General features: G+C 38.8%; 1 protein-coding gene across 3 annotated transcripts in view; it reads right to left on the bottom strand.

Annotated features, from left to right (window-relative positions):
* USP31 (ubiquitin specific peptidase 31) overlaps positions 1–19,427 on the bottom strand; it is a 71,116-nt gene that overhangs the window by 22,646 nt on the left and 29,043 nt on the right. For all 3 annotated transcript variants that reach the window (XM_038540046.1, XM_038540048.1, XM_038540047.1), the window contains exons 3-11: positions 18,090–18,178; positions 17,906–17,998; positions 17,125–17,260; positions 14,455–14,599; positions 7,830–8,007; positions 4,901–5,012; positions 4,221–4,315; positions 2,553–2,630; positions 1,690–1,819 (exon numbers count right to left, since the gene is read on the bottom strand). In XM_038540046.1, coding sequence (XP_038395974.1) covers positions 1,690–1,819; positions 2,553–2,630; positions 4,221–4,315; positions 4,901–5,012; positions 7,830–8,007; positions 14,455–14,599; positions 17,125–17,260; positions 17,906–17,998; positions 18,090–18,178 — 1,056 coding nt within the window. The remainder of the gene's footprint in view (positions 1–1,689; positions 1,820–2,552; positions 2,631–4,220; positions 4,316–4,900; positions 5,013–7,829; positions 8,008–14,454; positions 14,600–17,124; positions 17,261–17,905; positions 17,999–18,089; positions 18,179–19,427) is intronic.

Raw genomic sequence — 19,427 nt, 5'->3', positions numbered from 1 at the left:
TCTCTGTGCCAGGCACTGCTTATAGATGCTAGGGTTATTTTATAACCAGGACAGACTGTCACAACTCTCTCCCTTATCCCTGTGTTCCAGCCACATTGGCCTCACTCCTGTTTCTCAACCACAGTAGGTTCCTTCCTTGATTTACTTATTTATCCCCACTAGACTATAATCAGCCCAAAAGCAGAAACACTGCCTGGCTTGGTCCCTGTTATATCTGCAGTACCATGGGTAGCACCGAGCGCATAGTATAAACTCAGTGAACATTTACTGAATAAATGAATCCCTACTAAAATATATCTTGCCAGCTTGAACTCATCCTTCTAAATCAGTGAGATGTTTTGTGGAATACAAATATTGTCATCTAGTAGATCTGCTCAGTTTTAAGCTTTGTAACATTCTCAAACATCCCCTCCTCAACCAAAAAAAAAAGCCCAAAATAGGACAAGGTACCACACAGAGTCTGCCATCAACCTGTTTTAAAGTCAACTAACTATTTTATAATTAGGCCCCAAACTGGGAAAAAAAAAAAAAAAAAAGATCTTATGAAAAACTATTATTAAAGGAACTAGCTATGAACAGCTTGGGGGAAAAGGACTCTATTAAAAGTATTTTCAAATATTTAAAGGGTAGACAAGTGGAAGACAATTAAGACTTGTACTCAAAAAAAAAAAAAAAAAAAAAATAGACTAGTCCTCAAGAATCCTTAACGAACTCAGGAGAGAGAACACCTGTTGGTTGTAGTAGCCTCGGGCATATTTCACGAAGGGCAGCCTCAGTGACCATTAGAGATATCCAGAGATGAAATGGTGTGTCTCGAATAGAGACTAATGCCTCATAACTAAGGTATTCAAACAGTGGCTGGACAATCACCTATTTGGAATCTGATAGAAGAACTCAACCATTAGAAAAAAGGAGTTTTAAAGTCCCCTCCAACCCTGAAATTGCAGGGTTCACTACATACAAGTGTGCGCAGTAACAATTAGTGGTCAAAATTATGATCCTAAACATGAACTCAAGATTAGCTGAACACCCAGGTGCTCTAGTCAAGGCTGCTCAAGGTGTATGAACTTGGAAAGTTTTAAAAACTACACAGGCCTTGATCCCATCCACAAAGACTTATTCATCCATGTATCTGTCCATTCTTCCATTCAAATACTTACGGAGTCCCTACTATCTGCAAAGCACTGTGCTAAGTGGTCCAAACCATGCTGTCTGATAGAATTTTCTATGTATACCTGCACTGAGCACTCCAAATGTGACTAAAGCAGCTAAGGAACTGAACTTTTAATTTTAATTAATTTAATTAATTTAAGTTTAAATTTAAATAGGTCCTGGTACTTATGTTCTTAGTACCAAAAAATTAAGAATCACTACTCTGGTTACTAAGGCAAATGATTTAAAATCTCCAAATCGAAACAACAACAAAAAAAGTGTTGTTAAAAAGAAAAGAAAAAAATTACAAAGGTTTACTTCTAGAGCATTTCAATCAAGGTTTTCTAATAATCTAAATGACTTTATGTTAAAGTCCTAAAAAGGACAGCACTTAGGTGCCCATTATGTGTGCAGAACTTACAGGAGTATAGTATGTCTGGGGACTTTTCTGGGGCATAATTTGCTTCTCTGGTATCATCCTACCACAGTTCCCTCCCTGCTACCCTCACCACCCAAGAAGTGCTGCCGGGCTCTTACCCGCTCCTCTTTGGTGTAGAGCTGGAAACACTGGGATAAAGTGCAAGTCTGAGGCTGATGATGACGCTCCCTCTGCAGACGGACACTTTCTGCATCAGGAATATACTCATCTTCAGTATTTACAAATAAGCTGCAATGGGGGGAAGGCAGGTATTCATCAGAGAATGTCTTGCAAAACTGACCCAAAAACTGCAGCTTTACAATGTGACTATAAATTTATAAACCAAAAAGAACCAATGTGTAATGACACCAACAGGTTATTCAGCTGGTCATGCAACTATTCTGTGTTCCAAAATACGCTTGAAAAGTTCCGTATCTGTAAAGTTATTTTCAAGAAATAACTTTATTATTTCTTTCATGGGCTTGGCCATGAACTGTTAATTCATAGATCCTTGTCCTTTGTATATAAGGGTATATGCATTTGGTGTAATTTACTAGAGTTAATAGGCCTACAATAAAAATCAAAGGGGTGCCTGGGTGGCTCAGTTGGTTAAGTATCCAACTCTTGATTTCAGTTTAGGTCATGATCTCAAGTCATGAGATCAAGCCCTCCACCCAGTGTGGAGCCTGCTTAAGATTCTCTCTCTCTCCCTCTCTCCCAGTTTCCTCTCTAAAAAAAAAGTAATTGGCCCTGTACAAGGATAAGTAAATAGCTCTGATAGCAGCAAACAAATGTTTTGAGGTCTTTGAGATCCGGACAACAGAAAGTATAGGAAAGAAATAACCAGTTAAATAAAAGATTAGCAACTCATTTGGATACTTAAAGAGAGATTTGTTTCAGCTAATCTGAAAGATCAAAGGGATGCTATTAAAATGATAATTAAAACAATGATTCTATAAGCACTAAATAAAAAAATACTCACAAGTCTTTTGTTTCCTTGTCCCATTCTACCACTAACTTCACATGTGCAGTGCCACCTGGTCCACAAGATTTTAATGCCCTAGAGGATGGAGAGGGAAGTGACATATTATGTTCTAAATAAATTTTACTTACATGATTACCTGCAATTTGATATCATAACAGGATTACTGAAAATCTTCATCATTGTTCCTCATCAGGAAAGGTTTCTGGAGAGACTGTAATGATCTCATATTTAGAATAACTAGGTTACAATTGGACAAAAAAATCCTTAAATTAAAATGTCCGGTATAGAAATAGATTAGAAAAAATCAGCCACATGTTATAAGGCTGTGCACAATCACTTTTAGATGTTCTTTATGACCTTTCCAACTTTTTGTCTCATTTCTCACCAACCCAAATAGAAACCGGATGATAGTTCCTCTGGGAACAAAGTCTGCTCCTGCATTTCTCCTCTCCTGTAAACCATGCCTGGCCCTTGGACTGTGCCCACGCCAATCTAAACTGACCTTCCTGTAAGGTTCCATCTCTGTCCTTTATAAAGCCCTCCCCCTAAGCTCCCTGTCTTATTGCCATCTTCTGAGAAACTCTTCAGCATTACTAGTCAATATTAATTACCCATCTAGAATTTGTTATGCTTTGCAGTATTCTGGATAACCTAATCTCTTAACTCTTGTCTCGGGTAGCCCTGGTGGCTCAGTGGTTTAGTGCTGTCTTCAGCCCAGGGCCTGATCCTGGAGACCCAGGATCGAGTCCCACATCAGACTCCCTCCATGGAGCCTGCTTCTCCCTCTGCCTGTGTTTCTGCCTCTCTCTCTGTGTCTCTCATGAATAAATAAATAAAATCTTAAAACAAAAAACAAAAAACTCATCTCTAAAACCAAACTTAAACTTCTTTCAAACAGAACCAGGTTATATGTGTATGTATGTATATATATATTTTGGAATCCTAAAATGAAGAAACTATAATATTTGTTACAAATTATAATAAAAACAATGTGAGCTTTTGTATTTATGTATCCATATATGTATTGTGTATATATACACACACATTTGTATTGTTTTATTAATACAGTAGGGTGTCAGAAGCATGTAGAAAGCACAGAGGTAGCAGAGTGAAGTGACTGTCTACTGAGGGACAGGAGGGACAGAATGATCAACAAATGACACCACATGTGCAAAGGCACACACAAAGCTGTGCCATACATTCCAACAATCCTCATGCTCTGATGCTGCTGAAGGTTTAGAGAAGAAGAGCGGGACCTGACAAATGGGAAGCAAGCAGGGTTCAAACTGTGTAGAGCTTCATAGACCGTGGAAGTCTGGGTTTTATCTTTTAGGCCACAGGTTACCATTTAAGATTTCCAGGAGGAAAGTTGCATGATGAGAACTCTACTTTGGAAAACTTCCATCTTGATTAAATATGGAAGTGTAATTTATCTGTAGTCCTGGGAAATGCATTAATTTGCTTTCCTGACAGGGGTACTCCAGGCTTTTCTGATTTTAAAAAAAAGATCGTAATATCATATTCAAATATGAATGAAAAGTAAAATAAGTACATCTAAACAAGCCTAAGGAGCCTACCACACTTAGGTGAAAATTATACCAGACATCACTAGAAAATACACAGGAGCATAAATAAAATTCTGGAAGGTGAGTTACTGATTTTTACCTTTCTACTGTTGGGTGGCACAGCGGCTGCTCCTCCTGGGGCAGCAAGTATGTTATCCCCACAACACTGACAACACGCAAACTGAATGGACACACCTGCAATCAAACAATAAAGGAAAATGTGGCTGAGTTTCTCTTCAAGGCCATGTGCGCCACAGTGGCTTTTCCAAAACAGAAGGACAGCAAATGGTTTTGCAAAACTTCTGATGTTCTGTTACGTTGCTGAGCCACTATTATACACTTTAAAGATGATTTACCTAAGTGCAACTCACATATCAAATATGTTATACAGGACAAGTAATATGCTGCTTTAGGCTGAACATTAACTTAATATAAGTCTTAAGTTATCTTAAGGATATCTTAATATAGTAATCCTAATTTTGAAAATACACAGCTAATCATGTGCTAATCTTTAACAATAAATATGTATTACAAAGAAATACCTAGCAGTTCAAGGAAATTCTTGCAATGGCCAGAAAATGAGGAATTAAGTCCTTAGTCTTGAAAATCTGAACACAGCTGATTTTATCAAACAGCTTTCCACCAGGGCTCCTCAACATCCCAAATCCATGCCTAGTCTTCCCTAAGCACAGGGGTCCAAAATTCAAATTTCATCACAGTGACTGTTCCTTCACTGGGTATGCACCCATGCTATGCTAGAGTGTCAAAACGCTTACCCACCTGAATGCAAACTGTGGGCCTCAAGAAATACTTCATCTTCTCCAAGATTTCCTTCTGCAGAAGGTCCCATGCTATTGTCTTCTCTAAGTGCAGAACAAAAGGCAGTCCAAACCTAACACAGATAAATATTGCAATCACCTTAAAAGTACGGCCATCCCTTTAATGCTGTAATTTTTTATTTATGATTTCTTAAAATGGAACAACTACATTATTGGGTTTAGGATGGTTCTCAAAATAGGAAATTTAATAGTTATTTTCATAAGTGGATGAAAAAGTCAGAAGAGAAGCTTAGATTGCTAAATGAAATTTAATAGTTCATGTGCTAAAATGGCGACTGGGGATACTACATAGCAAGAGGACAGGATCAATGAATACAGTGAGGAAAGAAGACAGAAGTGGACATAGTCTAGCAAACAGTATGGGTCTACAAAGAACGGGTTGGGTGCTAGAGGAATAGACAGGGCTGGAAGGTCTGACATGCAAGACAGCATTACCCTGGTAGTCTGACAAGGAAGGCACTGGCAAGCAAGTCACAGTAAAAGTCAGCTGCCAGCCTAGGGTAGAAGCCATGAGGCTCCTGCCTATGCTAGGCCCCCAGGAGTTAGAGAATCAGAGGCAGGGCCACAGTTCTCTGCTCTGGCTGTACACGAAGATTACCAAGGCAGCTTTAAAACACCAAGATGTCCAAGGGCACCTGGGCGGCTCAGTGGTTGAGTGCCTGCCTTTGGCTCAGGGCATGATCCCGGGGGCCCAGAATTGAGTCCCGCATTGGGTTCCCCACAGGAAGCCTGCTTCTCCCTCTGCTTATGTGTCTGCCTCTCTCTTTCTGTGTCTCTCATGAATAAATAAATACAATCTTAAAACAACAACAAAAACCATGACGCCCAAGTGCAGCCCTCCAAGATTCTGTTGTAATCACAGTGGTATGTGGCGGGAGCACTGAGATTTGCTGAGGAACCCCACCATCAGAAGTGGTTGTGATATGCAGCCAGGCTGTTCAGACCTACTCTTTGTGCCTTACATGTGTCCTACCCACTCTCTGTGCAGCAACTCCCTCCCGCCCTGCCTCTAGGCTATCTCCCCTTCACCACATCAAGACCCTGCGGAGGGATTCTTCTCCAGGAAGCACCCTATTGATTTGTTCCTTGGGCTATCTGGGCCATGGTGCTACAAGTACCCTCTATCTTCCTGCCTCTACCAGTAGACAGAGTTATCTGATAGCAGGAACTGTGATTTATTTATCACAGTAACCCAAAGAGCCAATGCCTAGAAATCAATAAATGCTTAATGAATGAATGAACAAGCCAAGAGTTTGAAACCCTGACTCAGGCTGAAACAGGGGCTCTCAGACCAGGAGAGCTGTTTCTAACAGCCTCCGTACACACAACAGTCCTCCATACACGGCAGGTCTTCCACACGTAGCAGCCCTCCACATACAGTATTGTGATGTGAAAGAAATTACAAGTGTGTATAAATCAGCCACTCCTGTTTTTCACACGGTCATGTCTTCACTTGTAAGAGAAGGGCATCACAAAAGGGACTCCACAAGTTTTTTAGTTTGTTTTTTTGTTTTTTGTTTTTTTAAAGATTTTATTTATTTATTTATTCATAGAGACAGAGAGAGAGGGAGGCAGAGACACAGGCAGAGGAAGAAGCAGGCTTCATACAGAGAGCCCAACATGGGACTCGATCCATGGTCTCCAGGATCACGCCCTGGACTGCAGGCGGCGCTAAACCGCTGCACCACCGGGGCTGCCCAGTTCTTTAGTTTTTATCAATGCGCTGAGCTGCCTTTCTTTCTGCCCCCTTTTAAACATGCCAAGCTCCTCTTAGTCTTAGGGTCTTTGTACTCATGTTGTCTCAGTACAGATCCTTTTCCCCAGAGGTTCCCATCACTCACACTGTCTCCTCAGAGGTATGCTACTTCCTCGGGTGGATTTCCCCATCCCCCTCTTTGGTGCAGCCTGGCTACACCCCTGACCAGCACACTCTATCACACCAGTAAAGACACTTGTATACGGCCAGTCTGTCTAAGCTCCACAAGAACACAGCCTGTCTCCTTCACAGCTCTATCCCCAGTGTTGGAATAGTGCCTGACACTGTAAACACCCAAGTATTGGTTAACAAATATCATAAATATACAAATCAACACATTTTGCACTTATGTTATTTAACCATTATTAAATGAGGAAGTTATCTCAAATCAACATTTGAAAAGGATAATAAAATGTTACCCTGACAAACAGGAGAAACAGAGTCCTTTGTCCCTGAAACATACCCATATCTCGTGATTACTCAGGTTACATTACTATTGTGATAGGGCTGCTTTAAAACACAGTCTAAAAAAATAAAAAAATAAAAATAAAATAAAATAAAACACAGTCTAAAAGTCCCAACAATTCTTAGCAGGAAACAGACTTGAGAGAGATATGCGACTCCCAAATTTCTGACTTAAGCAGCTGAATGAATAGTGGTGCCATTTGCTGAGAGAGGAAATACTGGAAGACCAGATTTACAGGGAATGAGAGTCTGTTCAGTTTGGAACATAAGACTGAGGTGCATGTACCATCCAACAAGATATGTTAAGAATTAAAAAAAAAAAAAAAAAAAAAAGCTGTTAAGAAAGTAGCTGGATATAGGCCTGAAGGCCCCACGAGGAACCTGAACTAAAAAACTAAAAATAAATACATCCATCGAGCCTTTAACAACTAGATGAGCTTGAAAAGCCTTTCTAATTCAGATTCTATCATTCTAATTTTATATTCTCCCCTTCTCAACTCCTCAAATCAGGTCAACTTATACGTATACTTTTTCTAAATATCAGAATCAAAAATTAATAAAAGTAAGGGGTTTTCGTGCCCACATTTTTAAATGTTTGAAAATATTAGACTTTTACAGTTTCAGCACTTATTGGTAATCTGGTTTTTACCTCTTCCCTTGTTGCCCAGTGCAGGCTCGGTTACACACTAATAGAACAATCTTGTCGCCTCCTGCTCTTGTTGGGGGCAAGTCTGTTTTCCCTTGCTTTGCTAATGCTTGTGTAGAAGACAGTCGATGATGATCCAATCCAAATTTCAAGTGGTTTAGATTGTTGTTTAAGTGGATTCCTGGAAAAATAAAAAAATAAAAAACAACTTATTCAAGAATTCAAAATTCTTTTTGTCATTCATTACAAAAAATTTACCCAAAAGAGAAATTAAGAAGTTGCATCATGTAATTTAAACTATAATCAAAAAAGAAACCAAATGATCTACTTTGAGATAATGCATCTAGCCATTAAAACAACTTTTTCTGGGGATCCCTGGGTGGCTCAGCAGTTTAGCGCCTGCGGTTGGCCCAGGGTGCCATCCTGGAGTCCCGGGATCGAGTCCCACGTCGGGCTCTCAGCATGGAGCCTGCTTCTCCCTCTGCCTGTGTCTCTGCCTCTCTCTGTCTCTCTCTCTCTCTCTATCATAAATAAATAAATGAATGAATGAATGAATGAATGAATGAATAAATAAATAAATAAATAAATCTTTTTAAAAAAACCACAACTTTTTTTTTAATTTCATTTTCAAGTAGACTCCACATCCAGCGTGGAGCCCAAGTGGGGCCTAAACTCACAATCCTGAGATCAAGACCTAAGCTGAGATCAAGAGTCAGAGGCTTAACCAACTGAGCCACCTAGGCACCCACCATTAAAATAATTTAAGCATCATCGTTTCCTTTAAATTAGCTTTAGGTCTTGAAAACTGAAATTTAAAACTGTTCACTTGAGGGCACTGAGGTGGCTCAGTCAATTGAGCATATGACTCTTAATTTCAGTTTAGGTCATAATCTCGGGGTCCTGGGATCCACATTTGGTGGGGAGTCTGCTTGAGGATTCTCGGTCTGTCTCCCTCTGCCTCTTTCCCGTACTCACACACACACTCTCTCTCTCTCTCAAATAAATAAATCTTTAAAAAAAAAAAAACAAAACTCTTCACTTGAGTGAATATTGGATACAGTTTTAGAAGAGCAAGTTTGCAGAGATGATTCACCAAGACAAATTTAGGGTGAGACCATACAACCAGCAACTAAATAAATTAAAAAAAAAATAAGACTAGTAAATGTGGAATGATCTTCAATATTCTAACTGTAGTTTTTTCTCCCTAAAGAGCCAGACTTTAGAAACAAAAGATAAACCACACTTACTAGATTCATAGTCATTATAGGGCATGTCACCCTTAATAAAACCAACCACACTGGATGGACCTACATTTAAAGTGAACAAAAATATATGATTGGTGGGCATGAAACAGGCTGTTGAAAATCAGGTCTTCAGAAATGCCTGAAAGCAGTGCTATCAATCAGAGCTACTACTTAGCAATTCAGCACCTAGTACAATGCCCTGTACTTAGTAGAAACTCAGTAAGTGCTTTATTAAACAATTGTTCATTTCGATAGAATACTATTCAGCCATAAAAAAAAGAACGAAATCTTGCCATTTGCAACAACATGGATGGACCCTGAGGGCCTTATGCTAAGTGAAAGAATTCAGACAGAGAAAGACAAATACTGTATGATCTCACTTATATGTGGAATTTAAGAACAAAACCAAGCTCACATAGACAGAAAACAGATTAGTGGTTGCAGGAGGGTAGAGTGTCAGCAAAATCAATGAAAGGGGATCAAAAAGTTCGAACTTCCAGCTAATAAAATAAGTAATGAGATGTAATGCACAACATAGTGACTATAGTTATTAATAATACTGTATTGTATATTTGAATGTTGCTAAGAAAGCAGATCTTAAAAGTCCTTTAAACTCATACCAAAGTTTAAAGGAAATCATACTCCAACTTATAAATAGAAGATAGCCCTCCAGAAATATCAGGGAGGGAGACAGAACATGAGAGACTCCTAACTCTGGGAAACGAACTAGGGGTGGTGGAAGGGGAGGTGGATGGGGGGGGAGGGTGACTGGGTGACGGGCACTGAGGGGGACACTTGATGGGATGAGCACTGGGTATTAGTCTATATGTTGGCAAATTGAACACCAATAAAAAATAAATTTATAAAAAAAAAGAAGATAGCCCTCCAGTACACCTAGGTGGCTCAGTCAGTTAAGCATCCAGCTTAATATAACTTAATATAACTTGCAGCTATATTCTCTTGGGGTCCATGATCTTGGGGTCCTGGGATGGAACCCCACATCAGGCTCCCTGCTCAGCAGGGAAGAAGAAAAAGCCCTCCACTGCCACCATCACCACACACACACAAAAAATAAGCACAACACACAAATAAGAACAACAATAAGAAAAGAAGAATAAAATAAAAAGTGGCTTGTACAAAACCAAAAGTATTCATAGCAGTATTTTGGCAATAAACTAAAAATCCATCAATATGAGATTTGCCAAACCTATTAAGGACATCAGCATTACAGCAATTTAAAATGACCAGTATGTGATTAATATAAAAATAAATTTCAGAAGAACTCGAGTTTAAAAAAAAAAAAGTATATAGAAACTAGAAAAAAGAAAAAATGGAATCTTCATCAGGCTATTAGAGAGAAGAAAAAATTTTAAACTAAAACACCAAAAACAAATTACAAAAGGAAGAACAGATTTCACTTCACAGTCACTTTAAACTTTGGTATGAAAAAATAAAAATAAGAGGATTTTGAATTTGAGACAATGAACGACCTGACTTCATTTCCTAGCTCTTTTGCAGAAGGCTGGTAAGACCTGTTCTAAAGTGATGAGGGTCCCTAATGAGAAGAGGGGGTACCACTCAACTGCACAGAAATCAAGCTCTGTGTTCAAAAAGCACACCCACTTACTACCAGCTGCATGACTGGGATGGTTACTCAACTTCCCCAAGTCTTAGCTCCTTCATGTGTAAAGTGGGGAAGGCAGCAGCATCATAAATCTCAAGTAATTCATTTACAAGGCTTAGAACAGAGGCTAATACTTAGTAAGTGGTATGGTCAGTCTTCTGACAGGGGCATTCTCTGGTTGGTAGATGACAACCTTGGACCTCACCAAATTCACTTAAAAACAGAAACTTAGGGCAACCCGGGTGGTTCAGCAGTTTAGCGCTGCCTTTAGCCCAGGGCATGACCCTGGAGACCCGGGATCGAGTCCCACGTCGGGCTCCCTGAATGGAGCTTGCTTCTCCCTCTGCCTTTGTCTCTGCCTTTCTCATGAATAAATAAAATCTTAAAAAAAAAATAAAAAAAAAGAGCTCAAATTCTTTTAAAAAAAACAAAAACAGAAAGTGTTAACTCTTCACACTAACAGGGGTGCACAAAGGGATTTGGGCAAATTTTCAGTTGAATGGACATTAATTGGGCTCTTATTGTGCATTAGGAACTATACTGAACTGCTGGGGTATAAAAGTTAAAACAAAACATAGCCCCAACCGCAAAGAATTTCACAGTGTAGTGGAAGGACAAGAGAAGTACACACAATGTGCTGCTGTCAGAGATTAGCAGAAGACATGATGGAACAAGAGGAAGGCAGCCAGCCTGACATGGGGGAAGTGAGGAAGAGCTTGCTGGAGAAGGTGATAATGGAGTTTTTTACTGTAATATAATTAAAAGTAGAAAACAATTTCAGCAAACAAAGCACGCACATGAAAATGCAACTGGAAAAAAAAAGAGCTGCTAGGTCAAAAAAAATTAAAGCTGAAATAACAAACTACCTAGAAAATAGTAATGTAAATATGAATATACCAGAGATAACTGAATCTTAGTCTGGCAGTTGAGAAAGCTGACCAACCCAACATAAAGAATTACCAAAAAGTTCAGAAACTGGGGCATCTCCGGAAGTAGGTGGTGGAGGAAAGGAGGAACTAAATTAAGGACTTACAAAATAAGGGCACCAAGATCATTCAAAGCAGAAAGAATGGTCTCTCCAGCTAGGAGAGTGCTAGGAGCTAGGAGTACTGACTATTTACATACAACAAAAAAATGCAGGTAGACCACCACCTCAAACCATATACAAAAATTAACTCAAAATGGTGCAAAGATCTAAATGTAAGAGTTAAAGCTTCAAAACTCTTAGAAGTAAACACAGGAGTAAGCTTCATGGTCCTGGATTAAAGGATGAAATCTCAGATATGACACCAAAAGCATAAGCAACAAAAAATCAGACTTCAAAACTAAGAACTTTAAAAAAATAATAATAAAAAAATAAGAACTTTTGTGCATCAGAAGTCACTATCAAGAAAGTGAAAAGGCAATCTACAGAATAGAAGAAAATATTTGCAAGTCAGATATCTGATAAGGGTCTAGAATCCGTCTACCATATATAAAGAGTTCTTACAACTCAATAACAAGAAAAAATTTTTAAATTTAAAAATGGGGAAAAAATTTGAATAGATATTTCTCCATAGAGGATAAACAAATTTCCAACAAGCACATGAAAAAATGATCCATCATCATCCAAACACAATGCATGAATAAATGCAAATACAAGAACAATAACACATCACTTCACACCCACTAGGATGGCTATAATAAAAAAGATGGAAAATAATAAACGTTAGCAAGAATGTGGAAAAATTATAATCCACATATATTGGCGGGATAAAAAATTATTCACCTGTTGTAGAAAACAGTTTAACAATTCCTCAAAAGATTAAACACAGAATTACCATGACCTAGTGTTTCCACTCATAGATGTGTGTGTATCCCAAAAGAACTGAAAACAGGTATTCAAACAAACACAAATAGTCATAACAGCACTATTCCATAATGGGGAAATAACCCAAATGTCCATCAACAGATAAACTGATAAACCAAACATGGTGTATACATACAATGAAATACTATTCAGCCATAAAAAGGACTGCAGGACTAATACACACTACAACAGGGATGAACCCTGAAACATTATGCTAAGTGAAAGAAGCAAGTCAAAAGAGGCCATATATTATACAATTCTGTTCACATGAAAGTCTAGACTAGTCTACAGAGATGGAGAGTAGAAGAGTGGTTGTTTAGAACTGGGTGGGATGGGGAGACTACAGGGAGGTGTGTGTAGAGGAGACAAAGTAGGAGCTGAGAAAGGAACTGGAGAAATGAATTCTCAACAGAGCAAACCAAACGTATAAAAGTACATGGCATTCGAGACATACAGAGTAACCGAGATGGGATATGTGGAGAAGGAGACAGAATATAGTAAAGAGACTGGAAAGAAAGGTAAAGACCAACCATGGCAGGACATACATTCTTCTAAGGTGCTGATATATAATCTCAGACAAAGGGGGAAACACTGGCAATTCGATAAGCATGTAATACAATCAGAATATATATCCAAGTAAGTCTGGTGGCACCATTATTTCACCAAAAATAACTGAACAGAAGAAAGCTTACAGGTAAAGCTATTACTAGAGAAGTTACTAGAAAAGCCCAGTTGAGGCTGGTCTGAGCTGTATCAGTGGCAAGAGGACGAGGAGGAAAACTGTATAATGTTTAATAAGTTCTACATGAATTTTGAGGGAGAAGTGCTTGGGTTCACCTTGGGTGAAGAGAAGGATGGTGGCATCATGATTCCAGAGAAGAAACACAGAAGGATTGGGTCTAAGAAATGCTGGGTATTAAGATATGTTAAGTATTAAGATGATGCAGGACTTGTAAGCAGATTTCAACAGACAGTTAAAAGTCAGGGAATGGAAGCATAAGAAAAGACAGAATGAGCAGGGAGGTTTCAGTTCTAAAAATCATGGCAGTAGAAAGACATTGTTGAGCCTGGGTTCTCATTTCAGCAGTTCTTGAACTTTGGTGTACATTAGAATCACCTGTGAAAAACAGCATGCTGGGCCCCATCCCCGAGCCACTCGTTCAGTGGGCCTGGAGTGGGGTCCAGGAATCTGCATTTCTAATCAGTTCCTAGGTGCCTCTCATGCTTTAATAACTACTGGAGTAGAGAAAAAGAACAGAGGCCCCAGAACCATGAAGAACACTAAGGCCAGGAACAAAGTTGGAGTTGCCTAGCAACTTTCAAAATCAGAAATAGCCCCCAGATCCTCCAAGCACAGTAGAGAGAGAGATAGGCTAAGTTCCAAATCACAGCCCAAACCACAGGAAAAGGAACAGAGTCCTTACTCTCTTTTGCTGCCTTGATGCGAATTCCTTAAAAGCAAGGTATCAAAAAACATTCTATAGCAAAGAGTTAGAGTTTAGAAATTAAGCATCAGAGCAGATAACAAAATGCAAAAAAGAAAAAAAAAAAAGAAAAGAAAAAATGAAAAGAAAAAGAAAAAGAAAAAAAGCCATCATGCATCCTCCCAAATACTGTTAAAAGATGCTTAAGAAGCCACTTAAGGGAGGATTCAATCAGGTTTGAGCCTCAGACAGGGGCTGCTCCAACTGTGGGCAGGAAAGATTAGAAACTAAGGAAATATCCTTGCCTGAAACAGTGAGAACTGCCTTCTTCCAGAGAATGTTACCATAAAATTTATGCCATCACAAAAATAAGTATTATGTGTATTTTACCATAATTTTAAAAAACTATGCCATCATATAATAGACATCTCAAAGGGTAGACAGTTGTGAAACCTGAAAACCCTTATGGAAACAGATGCTCATTTACCTCTTTGACTGAGAATTCCTTCAGGCCTAAATATTTCTGGAGTCTCAAAGGCAAAAATGCAGTCGCTTTCATGGACTGTTTCCAGGTCGTCTGTGTCACAAAAGGAACGATGGAACCCATCATAGTACATTTCCGTTAACACAATCTAAAAATGGGAAAAATGTAAACAGTTGGATAACTGGAAAGTCAATACAAATTGATCTCCCGATTCTACCATGAACTCCAGCCCATCAAGGCTTACGGCGATGAGAGGGCTCTGAAACACATCACAGAGACCATACTATCCACTTTCAGTAAGAGAATCTTAGAAGCAGGATAACCTCTATACATGTATAATATACTCTCATTTCAGAATGCTATGGCACTGAATCCAGAGTTCCTCTAAGTTTTCGTGAAGAAGAGTCCCAGGAAATGATAAAGGCTAACCCCCTTGTCTCACAAGGGGAAGAAATTGAAGAGAGGTAGGAGACTTGCCAAAAAGTATCAGATTATTCAGTCTCTTGCAGCAAGAAGAGTCCACATCTGATTCCAAGACTTTCTCCTACATCATTAACTTTTCTTCATTTCAGGTTTAAAAAATGTCATACAACCATAGATTTTGTATTAGGAAAAAAAATGAAATAAATTCAAATATCTAAAAAAAAAATTTTTTTTAAATTCAAATATCAATAGGAACTAGTTAAATATGTTATAGTCCTACTGTAATTATAAAGCTATTACAAAAAAAAATGAGCCACATATATTTGCACTAACATGGAAAGATATCCTAGTAAGTAACATAAAGAGTAATGTGTGTAAATGATTCCATTTTTTATAAAATAACAAATGTAGTAAATGCACAGGATAAAATAGGAGTGAATACACAGCACACTATTAGAGTTAGTAACACTTAGTTCTAAGATACTTAAGACACTTCTACTTTCTAAGTCCCATTTCTGAAATGGTTGAATATTTCACAATAAAACAGAAAAACAAAAGATGGGAGAAAAAACAATGGAAACATTTAGATGCTCATTACATGCTCAGTACCACTGTCTAGAGATAAAGCACTGGATTGGGCATGAAGAGGTTCCAGTCTCAGCCTGCCACCAACCAGCCCTATGTTCTTGAACAAGCTACACGGTTTCTCTGGGCTTCCTTCAAATGAGGGGGTTGGAACGGACTCCTAAGATCCCCTCTTCTAACGCAAACACACTACAAATCTGTGAGGTGAAAGAGGCTGGTGGCACATTCCACAAATAGTCCAAGAAAAATATTCCTGGCACATTCTTCTTCTAATGATTATAATGACCACATTGTTTTTCTGCAGGTGAACATTCAAGTGTAATTTACTTTCTCTAGCAAGCTAAGGTCAAAAACAAACTTGTAATTCTATCAGCCATTTAAACCACATTGCAAAAAGAGCCAGAAAGCACTGGAAGCTTTAAACATACAACCAGATCTGCCCTCAACACAGCCCCTCAGCCTGCTTCCCTCTTTCAAAAGTCTTTCCTCCCATCCTGAAGGGAAAAAAAAGAATCCATAAACACTTAAGAGTAAGGAAGGACATGAACATTTTATTAACATGCCAGTACTTGCCTATGAAAATGTGAGATACTCACTATATTAGAGCAACACCACTGGTTGCATTTGTTTTACTGTAGTATCTTCCCAAATGAAGCCACATGAGGCCAAAGTACAAAATACTTCTATTAATCACATGATTCCATAGCAGCTTCCTGAAGCTATCTAGGGAAAAGTTATTCTACCACAGAATCATCTTTCTTAGTAAATCTAAAATAGGAAATGTTTTTCTAAATAAAATCATAATAGTGAATGGAGTAAAAACTGTGGCAAAAATGTCAAGTCACAAACAGGTAAAAAATACTTAGGGTCAAATCTTTAAATATGGGGATCCCTGGGTGGCTCAGTGGTTTAGCACCTGCCTTTGGCCCAGGGTGTGGTCCTGGAGTCCCAGGATCAAGTCCTACATCGGGCTCCCTGCGTGGAGCCTGCTTCTCCCTCTACCTGTGTCTCTGCCTCTCTCTCTCTGTGTGTCTCTCATGAATAAATAAAATCTTTTTTTAAAAAAATCTTTAAATATAACTACTTATCAAAAATTTACCCCAAAAAAGGCGGCAGAAGAGGTACAACGTTCCTTTCTCTCATCTAAACAAAGTGTGTCTCTAACCCAGCTTTAAGCAGAAAGTGAACCATACTGAGCATCTATATGTACTATACCAGCAAGCAGATATCCATTCTTATCACCATACTGGAAAGGGTCAACTTTTCTAAGCCTCTCTGACCTTCAAATACCAGAGGGATGCTCTACCTATTGCCCACAGAAAAATCCCTAAGAATGGCTTAAGAGAGGCTGAGTAATTATAAATGAAGCTAAAAGGAAGGTCTTGGTGTAAAATCATAGCTTTCCTTTTAAATATATATATATATACAATTAAATGAAGCATGAAAAGTTTTAATGTACATTTTCATCCTTTGGGTCTTAATTTTTCTTTCCTCCACACAGACACAATTGGTTTTACATTTCTACCTAACCATACTTGGCAGGGGACTGTTAAAAAATTCCAGAAGAGAAAGCAACATTTTTGTTTTGTTTTGTTTTGTTTTGTTTTGTTTTAGAAAGCAACATTTTTATGGCTCATGTGTAACTGGCCTGAGCAGGCTTATTACCTGATCAGTGGGGATCTTTGTTTCCATAGACACTGCTTCCCGAAGCCTGGCGACAGTCCCAGACAGAGGCACAGCCACACCAATCCTCATGCAGTGAGAACATTTCCCCTGATACACTACGGTAACATAGAGAGGCCTGTGCAGATCAAAGTCAGATCTTCTCATTAGGCACTTATTTCAACTAAAATACAGAAGCAAAACAAACCTGATCTGAAATTAACAAAAAACAGAAGCTAACCCACATCTCTATCTGGAAGCCAAAGGGAAAAAAATCTCATCTGGACCTAAGTAGAACCAGAAAACAAAAACCAAGGCATCTTTGGAGAAGGTAGCCAAACAAAATATAATATATCAACACTTGACTCTGTGCATTATATGTTCTTTACAATTCTCAGAAATTTCAAAAAACAGCTCAAATAAAGCAACTAAAAGTGCAAAATAAAGTCTCTGGAAAATCTAGAAGACACTCAACAACCCTCCCCCTGCCCGACACTATCAATGGATGAGCAACTGAAGAGACTAAAACCACAGGGACTGAAAAGACTTACTTGTCCCGTATGCCTGCTCACCCTGCAAATTCAGACAGGGTGGATTTGTGTCTTATTTATCTTTGTGTCCTAATGCCCTTGGCAAACCTCAAGGTTTTAATAATGTCTGTATTCAATTTATCACTAATTCCATTACTTGTCTAAATAAGTAAGAAGGAAGGACTAACAGGAACCTCCAGAGGAAAAGAATACACAGGAATGTACAGTGTTAATTTTATTAAATCTGTTCTTACCTTGTGTGGGGTAGAGGAATTGGCAAAGAAATGCAGAGGAACGGGTCAAAAGTGTTGCTCTGTTTCTGACAGTGAGGACATGTCAAAGAAGATCTTCAAAGACAAAAATGAAAGACATGCACAGTAGGATCATCTAGAGCAATGTCAAACAGAGCACATACGAGACAATTTGATATGCTCTTACCTGTACTGGGCTTGAAAAAGTTCTTGTACAAAAGTGCTACAGACAGGAAAAGATGGTCCCTCGGGCATCATATCAGTCTCTGATGGTGGCTAAAAAATGGAAAGTACAATTTCACAGATTAGAAGTACCAATTCTTGATGGAACCTGAAACAGTCACAAATGTCCCTTAATTCCTCTACAAACTGTGCATCCAGATGTTCCAGTGAAAAGGATGTGCTAATGGCATCGGAACACAGTGGCCAAGGCGGGGGTCACGAGGACTCATCTCACAGGCTGTCCCACAGACCATGCCTGTGCTGATCTCTCCACCCCCAATCCACCCAGTCAGGGAGTGCTCCCTGAGTGCTCCCACCTCCCTCCAGTGCAAAGTCTCCCTCTTTAGGACTCCCTCCCTCTCTCAAAGCCTCTTCCAGGAAATAACCCCAACCACTGTGCCCACTCAGTACTCAAGGCCCTGCCAGCTGCGCTGCTCGCTTTAGTGCCCAGCCACTCTACTGCATACTTAGTTAGCCTTTTCATGTCCATCCATCTGACAGTCACTGAACACTTGCTACCACGTGCAGAGAGCCCTGAAAAGGGCATTAGGACACAAAGATAAATAAGACACAATGCCTGACCTTGAGTACATCCCAATCTGGTGGGAGAGCCAGCCACAAGCACGTGGCCATATAATAGTAGAGTGTACAGGCACAGAAGGACCTTGAATCAGAATTACTTAACACCTTACCAAAATCAAAGAATGAAATTTTGAGGTACAGTGCAGAATTATCAAAAACTTTTAAAGTGGCAAGAGAATCGCAACTCTTTGGTCTTAATTATTTCCATTATATAAATCATTTTACCAATCGTATTAAGGCTGCATGAATAAAATTGAGGATGAATCACTGTTTCTTAGTAAGAATATTCTAGGGGTTCAGTTCCTACACTCAAATCCAATTGTAACAGCAAAGACACCCATTCATTTCCTTTATGAGTATGTATTCATTTCAGTGAGCTATAAGGCTATGGGTCTCAATGGAAAAGAAAAAATTTCTGCTTTAAAAACAGCTTAGTGAAAAGAAAAAAAAAAAATAAAAAAAATAAAAAAAATAAAAAATAAAAAAAACAGCTTAGTGAACTGGAATCACTTGACTGTCTGTAATCTAAAGCTAGTCATACATGCAAATATGTCCCCTCTCCCTAGACTCTTAAGTTCTTTAGACACAGCATTTCTCTTATGCTGCCAGCAAGCAGTAAACATGGGGAAAATCCTCTAAATATCGCTGAATTTTATACTCACCCAGAGCTTACTTGATTTCACTATATTAACCAAATGCAAACTGCAACAACTCCTCAGTG

This window comes from Canis lupus, chromosome 6 (assembly GCF_011100685.1).
Source record: "Canis lupus familiaris isolate Mischka breed German Shepherd chromosome 6, alternate assembly UU_Cfam_GSD_1.0, whole genome shotgun sequence".
Classification (NCBI taxonomy): domain Eukaryota; kingdom Metazoa; phylum Chordata; class Mammalia; order Carnivora; family Canidae; genus Canis; species Canis lupus.
Note: the sequence above shows the minus strand (reverse complement) of the source record. Positions and strands in the feature narration are given on the sequence as shown.